At 37.6% G+C, this 9,028-nt stretch overlaps 1 protein-coding gene across 1 annotated transcript; it reads right to left on the reverse strand.

Moving 5' to 3' along the window:
• Positions 1–557: 557 nt before the first annotated feature.
• On the reverse strand, positions 558–6,364 carry TM9SF4_2 (Transmembrane 9 super member 4; the record flags this gene model as incomplete). Its single annotated transcript, XM_051218869.1, has 6 exons — positions 558–612; positions 5,647–5,688; positions 5,723–5,878; positions 5,918–6,074; positions 6,110–6,212; positions 6,251–6,364. 6 exons carry the CDS (start codon positions 6,362–6,364, stop codon positions 558–560), a joined length of 627 nt encoding a protein of 208 aa, XP_051072500.1.
• Positions 6,365–9,028: the final 2,664 nt, after the last annotated feature.

A 9,028-nucleotide genomic window follows, 5' to 3' on the forward strand; every position in this document is an offset into this window, starting at 1 on the left:
ATGTCTAACCTCAATCAATATGAGATATTTTGCGATCATCGTCTTCTGACCCTATAATGAGAAATTAACTAACTGTTCCATCTTTTCTGGTTGAACACACTTTACTGTTAAACTATTAAATATATCAAATAAGTGTATTATTATGCTGTGTGACCATATAACTCCTTGGGATCGACGGGAAACTCCGCACCGACTAATAAAATGTTGTATTTAAACACATATAATGGTCAGAATGTTGGATTTGGCAACTATGTATATTGTAAATAGTTACTATCAATAAATAATATGCAATTGGGAACAAAAATTGGACTAGAAAGTTACTTACATATTACAATGAAAACCATAAAGAACAACTGGACACCAGATCCAAATAATGCTGTGAATAATCGCGTATGTCGTGGCGGTCGAAAAACGTCTCCATGTACCAATTTCCATCCTGATTCCTCTAAAATATCCTCCTATAAGGTAGGCAAAAGTGATGAGTATTAGTCCAAACAGTTTTAATAGGATGCGTCTTAAGAAAATTTGAGGATCTACTTACTACATCATCACTGCGGTTATATTTGGCAATATCCTTCCTTAAAGTTCGGATAAGTATCATGAATATGACACCTAAAATGGGAAAAGTAACAAAATACATAAAGTTGGATATGAAAACAACGAAAATAATTGAAATTTAGACTAATTTAGGAAAACCTGGCTATCTAACTAAAGCAACTACACACATTGATAGTTAATTGTAATAATAATACAGTAATCTGACTATCAGAGAACAATGAAGAACAGAACAAACAACATACAGAACCCTGTTTTTAAGTGCAAATCATGCTGGGTTAGAAATAGAAACACTTCCGAATGCTTCTGTTTTGTGACTTTTCTGTACAGAGGTATGATTCAACGAGGTAGCAGGAGACGACTGCCTTGAATGTTGATTCTGTATTTTTATTAATCTTATAGATTTCCTCATTCGATATTTACTTTCTTACTGTCTAATAATATTCGTTTGCTTCATCTTCCATTTTCATTTCTTCGATTTTATGCATGTACTGTCAAAGCCTAAGTTTATTGGACCAACATGTGTTTAAAGTATTAAAGGAGAGTAAATCTGTTTCACTGTATTAACAGTAAAAAAATCTACTTGATATTGGTCATTCTAGATGGTCACTGTACTTCAATTAAATCTCATTAAAGTCAGCCACCAAACAACAGTGTTGAACCTAATGCTAAAAGATTTTGGTTGAATCACCTCAGGAGTCCCATAAAGTACTATTTTACTGGCTCAGCACATTGTGAGAGTTTGATTAATGCTGACGTGAAGGATGTCCGAGCTGTTTTAAATATTTTTATCAATATCTCGAACCAGCATAACAGCTTTCATGATCAAACTGTTTTTTAACAATAAATTGAGATTTCCATATTTACGCTCTGTGAATTAACGCAGAATAAATTCCATTAGCTAAAATTATCGCGACACCAACTATTTGTGTGTTACTGAAACATATATTTGACCCATAAAGTGTGGCTATTCCCGTGACGTTGTATCCGTGTGCTGACTTTACGAAGAACATAAATGCATGAAGAACTCTCGTTGATGGTACGGAAAATTCACTTCGACTATATTCAACCTAATCGCAAACCACAACTAAGTGCTTAATAAGAAAGTCGCTTCAGTCTCAATTTAAACATCGTGAAGATCTAATATTTGAGACACAAAAGAATAGACACTTGTTTGAAGGGTATCGTTTTCGCGTTTTTCCCAATATATGATTACCGACAAGAGTTAACCTTGGACCTTGGATCTTCCTGCACTTATCGTGATTTTCGGAGCCATTTCAAACACCTATACTAATCTTAACAACAAAATTATACTAAGCCTTTATTTCCAATCATATTTCTACTTGTAAATTTGGGTTGTTTATGATTAGTGAGGTCTCAAAATAGAATGAATTCATTTTATCCCGTAAACCTTTTTGTAGTTGGTTTGCTTAGAAATTTTGAGCACAACTTGTCAAAGAAAAAAGGCGAAGATCAACAAAAGTATGTCTAGATGATCAGGAAGAATTCAAATAAACGTTTCCTGAAGGAGTAAAGAAGGAACCATACTATTTAACTTGAAAAAGATGTGAAGTTGGGAATTTAGTAGATGTGATGAGATATTTATTCCTAATACTTGGGAGGGTTGAAACATATCACTATCGAAAATTCTATTTTCATGGCATTGCGCTTTACAGAAAGAAAGAAACTTTAGAACAAACGTGGTACGAAAAATTAATGTATAGTGGATATCAAATAGTTGAGTCTTGAGCTCTGTAATGACAAAAGATTAACCCGTTTTCCCCTACAGATATTAACACAGAAAATAGCTGAAAACCATTGAGAACCAACATGTAATAAATTACATTTCAAAACCAACAAATTCTAAACTGCACAAGTACTTTTTAGTTATTGATTCTAAAAAACTATAGAGTTGTATTACATTCCTAACCCTACTTAAGGTCTGTAGTCTTCGAAATAATATGCTTCTCTTGGTTTGTTATTACTGCGTTCTTATTTTTGCTGCTGTGCCATTCTGCTTGTCGATCTCCACTTACCCTGTTGATGCGAGATGTGGAAGCTTGGACTGGTACATTTATGTGCCAACACCCTCCACGATTGTCTTTACTAATCCTTTATAGCTTACAATCAGTATAATCAATATAATCTGGAATATTTCATAACTAGTTTTTTAATTGTGAACTAGGTCAGAAACAGAACTACCTAGTGTATAGTACTACGTAGGAATGGTAGGCATACGTTAAGGCTTATATTGAGCGAGGCACAAGAAGACTTGCATACTACAATGGCTTATATCGCTTCAAAAAAGTTAGGCAGTGAGAATTTATTTATTTATTCCAAACGGTTGGTGGTACGAGTTGGAAAACGAGGTCACACAGAACAACCTTCAAGTTATTATACCATATCAAAAGGAAAGGAAAGGAACACAATATTGAAAAGGAGTGGTTAAAGTAAATGAATCTACTCTACTATTAGTGATCTGAAGCTACAAATCTAGATTGCTTTGTTGAAAATATTTGAATAACTAGCCACAAACCGCAATTCCTTAAGGAACTCAAACTAACAAGCAGGTAACTCGAAACTTAAACTGGAAACGCAAATGCTTTTTTCAATCGATTAGAACTTCATCCTAGTTAAAAAGGCTAGGAGAAAAAACAAGCATTAAAAAGGCAACCGTCAGTGAGGCCTGTTGAAAAAACAGGTTCATAATCTACTCAACGTAGACGATTGTAACAATGGGCAGATCACCCCAAACAGTTTCATTAGTCTTCAGTTACCCCCCAGTTGCCTATCGCCAAGAAACTTTATTGAAACACCGAAAGAAGCCCCTCAAATATTGACAAAGCTTAAAAAGCTACGGCTAATCTCAATCAATGGAAAGAAGACTTGATGAATTAACTCATGAGGCTTTTAAAAACGGTGGTCCTGTTTTCGTAATTAGACCGACAGAAATACTAGCTATAGTTTGAGAGCTGAACGTAATCCTATCAGACTGGTTAAGATCCCTGATCATCCCAGTTCATTAAAAAAAGACTAAAATCCTGTTGTAGCAACCAAGTGTCTAAGATATTAGCCTTAGTGATTATACAACGCCCAAATAAGGTTCGCAAGCTGCACATCAAGGATGGTTTCAGACTTGGATGTAGATGTATCGATCAAACGTTTACCCTATGTTAGTTTCCAAAACACAAGTATACCTACTGTCTTCCGACAATGATGGCATTTCTTGATATGACGGTACTTGAGTCCGTAAACTGAGAGGTTTGTTGCAAAAAAATGCATCGAAGATGTACAAGAATCTTATGAAAGCTTTTTACACGGACGCTAACAGCTGTCGGAGCTTATGATCGACTGTTCTCGGAGTTGTAAACTTCAAATAAAGTTCGTCAGGCCTGCTCACTGATTGGTTGGAGTTCGTGGAATAACCAGGACCAGTGTTTGGATACGTTTGGTGACAAAGCTCAGAATCGTTCACAATGGCGTAAATACATTCACCTTTTATCTTCTCTTAGATCTTGAATTATAAAACTATTTTATACTTTTTATCCCTCTATTTCACTCTCGAATAATATTATCTACCCGTGTTCTTTTCTGCTACACCTGATAATTCTACTTTGGTATTCATCAGGATTATATCATCTCATTGTTCTGACGTAGCGGGACAACTCCAACTTACGTTTGGATACCAATGTACTATAGCTCCTTTTCCTTTCGAAACCTGGCTACTCCGGATACAATCTTGTTCATCACATAAGCCGATGCGTATATGTACCAGGTTCTACATTGCTTACTACTGACTGAAACAATCTTGAACCTTTTCAGTAGGGCTTTTATTTCCATTGGTTGAAACCACAATCTGCACATTTGTTCGTTGGTAACTCAAACAGACACCGATATGTGTAAAAGTATTTCGAATTTCAATCCAGCCAAATTATGCAGACCAACTGATTAACAGAAGTGTGTTTTTCCTACTGAACTTTATGTTGTAGTTTAAGTTGAGAAAACAAGCTCAGTTCCCCGAATACTCTAGATTGAAACACACAGAGTTGCTATGTCACATTCAGTTTTGGAATCAAATCTAACTGATGTGATTGTAATCAAGGCAAAAGTAGAAGCTAAAGATGAAGAAAGCTGATAGTTATCATGCTAATGAAAGTGAATTTCAGAAAGAATTATACATACTGATGTCCTGTAGAAGAACCTACAAAAATTTTTACTTGAACACACAAGTGCTTATCTCAACAGATGATAATGTTTTAACATGTTTGGATGAGATTTTATCACAGCATCGCTCATTAAAGACAATAAGACTGAACCTTTTTTCAATTGACTGTTTTGAATAGAACAAGATCAATGCAATATTATCAGACATACTCAATAGTATAGCTTTTTAACTATAAGATAATTACAACTAATTTTATTTTAAACGCTCTTCATCTGGCCTTAATAGTAGTGAGGAATTCAAAAACAAATACAAGATAGTCAAGATCGTTTTAAAACTAGTCATAGTAAGTCTTGGATGCGCATCATGTCAGCTGCATGTATACTGATTTGTACGCAGCACTTGAATTTCTTTAGTCGCAAATCTAGACAATATTCTTGGTGTACTGAATGGACTGTTTTGAATGAGTAAGTACTTATTATTTCCATTGAACATAACCAGATGAAAACAATATTCATGGTTAATGAGTAGCCGGTGCATAATATGTAAAACGAGAACACTTAGGTGACTATGATCGAAAAGGTCATAAAGTTTCATTGTCCATGCAAAACAGCTAATATACAGAGCTCCGAATATAAAGTACGTAAAACTCACTGGTAAGAAAGAGTACAATAACCACAGAGTTAATGATTGAAAACCAATGTAATTGGCCACTTGCTGTTTTGAGATAGATGTCCCAGCGCGAAGCCCATTTTATGTCTGATGGTTCCCAAACAACTTCGCTGGTAAAATGTATTACGGTCTCCTTTCCGTCAATCTTTTTCCAATTGGCAATCGACATATCTGAATCTAAATCTTTGCACACCCCATTCTCCATGTGCAGGTTTTTTTCGGAAATACTTTTGAAAGTGATAATACTGAAGACTTACCTCATGGGTTCGATTTCAAAGCCGACAAAACGGTAGTGACCACTATGGAAATGTAAAATAAGTCAAGTTAACATACTCATCAGTTTGGTGGTATTGCAGTATAAACTTTAGGTGATTATTAACATAAGCCACTCCATCGACAACTGACCCAAGTCTGTATCCGTGCTCATATCGAAAGGTTTTTCCGTTATCAGAAGACACTTTGGTTCCGCAAGGAAGGTTATCGATAGACCTTTACCAAGAAAGCTAATTAAACGACAGGTTTAATTACAGATGAACAGAATACTGGCTTAAAATGAAATGCCTCAGGAGGACGGCATCAGCACCGCTTAAAGTGAGAGGTGGACAGACTTCAGAACAACCTGTATTTTCGGCCATTTTTATCGAATATGGAGTATTGACGACACGATCACCGCGAAGTATCTCACCTAGATTGAATTCCGGTTAAAAAATAAAGCTATACCAATATTCTCCGGTGGGTACTCAACTAACTGCTTCGGACGACAGAATGGGAGTTTATAATACTCAAAAGGGAGTTGAGTTAAGTAGCTAGTCAACTTTACGGCCTGAAGGTAAATTCATCTTAACAAAAGCTACGTCATACCCTGACTTCAATAGAATCCCCCTTATAAAACTCATTCGGCGTCACTCCAGGAACACTTACTGCTTCATTTATTGACACAGAAGACAAGAAGATGAGAAGGCCGAACGCCAACATAGCTTCGACCTTGTGGCTTTTAAATAAAGTGCCATTTTCAATGCACAAGAATCTTATTCAATCCTCAGTCTTCAGTAACAAGAATAAGAGATCTATCAACATATATCAATCATTGCAGTTTGCAACACTGTGGAGGTCCAGTCTCGTTTTGAATATATCAACAAACCTCGCTATCGCGCTCGTTTCAAAAAGGGCAGTGATTTTTGTACTTGTGATTATACTTGCTTTGGGTACTTATTGCACCAAAAAGCATTCTTGGTCTACTTTAAATAAAAGTACTGTGGTTGACGGGAACGTGAAATCTCCGTTGACATTAACGAGGAATGAAGTGCCGCTTGATATTGACATCGGCAGTCATAGACCTCTAGTCGAAATAGAAGATCCGGATATAACTGTCACCGTTCTACGTAGTCCAGGTGTGGCTGTCCTGACTGGTGACAAATGGACTTCAGTAAGGAGAAAAAGAAATGGGAAGAAAAAGGCTGTAAGCAAAACGCAGCTGGTCAGCAAGGTATCGGAAGGGATGTAATCAGAAAAAAATCCTCACTGAGTGACAAGACAGATCTCTCTGAGAGATCAGTCATTTTTCATAAGATCAGAGAATCTTCAGATAAAGAACCAAAGGCGAGATTTGAACACGATCTCAATCGTATTAAGATATCATTAGGTAAACTACTCCCAGATACAGTTTCAGGAGTCAGTATTTGTAAGCTTAATAGAATAGGAAAATAGGTGGATTCCGAAAGTCCTCCGAAAAACCACCTCCTGAAGGTTACATTCAACACGGTGGAAGAAAGGAGCCTGATTCTAAGTAATTCACGTAAACTGATAGGATCCGGAATATGTGTCCGTGAGGATGTCAGCCTAGCTGATCGTATTAAGAGACGAGCTGCAGAAGCGGAAATAAATGAACGTCGCCAAAACGGGGAACGAAACATTGTTCTTAAGGGTTTTCAAGTTGTAAACGTTCGGAGCAAAACGATTCCCAAGCCACTCTGGGTGGCAAGGGAAAGCTCTCCACAGACTTAAAGGTATGCTACACAAATGCTCGCAGCCTACTAAATAAAATGGATGAGCTCAAGTCAGTGGTGGATAAAGAGAAACCGGACGTTATTGCTGTCTCGGAAACTTGGTTAACGTCAGAAGTATTAGATAGTGAAATCCAGTTGACTGGTTTCATAACCAGTAGGGCTGATAGATTGAACCGTAGGGGATGCGGGGTTATTCTGTACACGAAAAGTACCCTAACCATAAGATTAGCTGAGACAGTAGCACATGTTTCAGGGACATGTGAACTGGTGAGATGTAAGTTGAAGTGCCGACGGCAAGATATTGAATTAGTTGTAGTATATCACAGTCCAGAATTGTAGCAGATGATTTTATCCTAAGTAAACTTAGGTCCTAGTGTAACAACGGCAAAAGTCTTGTAGTGGACGACTTTAATGCACCACATATAAACTGGGTTAACTTAGAAGTAGGGTCATCCATATCGTCGTTCGACTGCAAACTGTTAGAAACCTCGATTGGACTAGCATTATTCCAACACATTAGAGATCCCACAAGATACGACTTAGGAAACTCTTCTCTTTTAGATTTAGTCTTCACACACGGTGATGACATTGGCCAAACGGCTTTTCTCCCACCACTTTGGAGAAGTGACCATGCAGTCATCTTATTCAAATTCATGGCTGAGATCGCCTGTCAAACAGTTGCACCGGCCCGTCCCAACATATGGAAGGCAGAAATGCAGGCAATTAACTTCGCAACATCGGCCGAAAACTGGGAAATTGACTCAAAGGCATCAGTACAAGAGGCATGAACTCTATTCAGGCAGTTATACAATCGGGTAACTCAACCATACATACCCTGGACTGTCCCAAAGAAAAAGAAGCACGGACATCCCTGGATAGGGCGGGATATTCGACGCTTACTAAGACAAAAGAAGAAATGCTGGGACGTTACCATCCTCCTTGGCACAGCAGGTACGATGGAACGCTACAGATCGATAAGAAACGAGTGTATAACGAAAATTCGGGAAGCTCAAAGAAAATATGAAATGCAGCTGGCACAACCTGTACTCAAGCAGCCCAAGAGAATATTCTCGTACATAAACTACAGAACAAGGCTGCATCATTGGATTCTCAACCTAATTGAAGAAGGGAGTAGATCTGAAATGATAGAGGAAGATCAAGAAAAAGCAGAGGCTATGGCTGACTATTTTGGGGCAGTTTTCACTCAGGAACCTCCTCTAGAGAAAGAACCAGACCCAAATATAGAGTCAACAAACCAGCTGCTCACCGTGGACTTCGACCAAAACGATGTGCCTAAAGCTCTTAGCACCCTAAACATGGAGAAGTCAACAGGACCAGATGAACTACACTCCAAAATCTTGAGACATTGCCCAATATATCGCGGCCCCACTGACTGTGATATTCAATATGTCACTTGACCAAGGTGTGTCACCTATGGACTGGAAGGACGCAATCATCACTCCCATACATAAAACAGGTCCACGATAAGTTCCATCGAATTACAGACCCGTAAGCCTCACCAGTGTTGTAATTAAAATACTGGAAAGAATAATCAAACGGACCAGAACGGCATTTATGGAAACCAATAACTTGCTGAACATGGCACAACATGGTTTTAGAAAGGGTCTATCCT

Source organism: Schistosoma haematobium, chromosome ZW (assembly GCF_000699445.3).
Source record: "Schistosoma haematobium chromosome ZW, whole genome shotgun sequence".
In the NCBI taxonomy this organism is placed as follows: domain Eukaryota; kingdom Metazoa; phylum Platyhelminthes; class Trematoda; order Strigeidida; family Schistosomatidae; genus Schistosoma; species Schistosoma haematobium.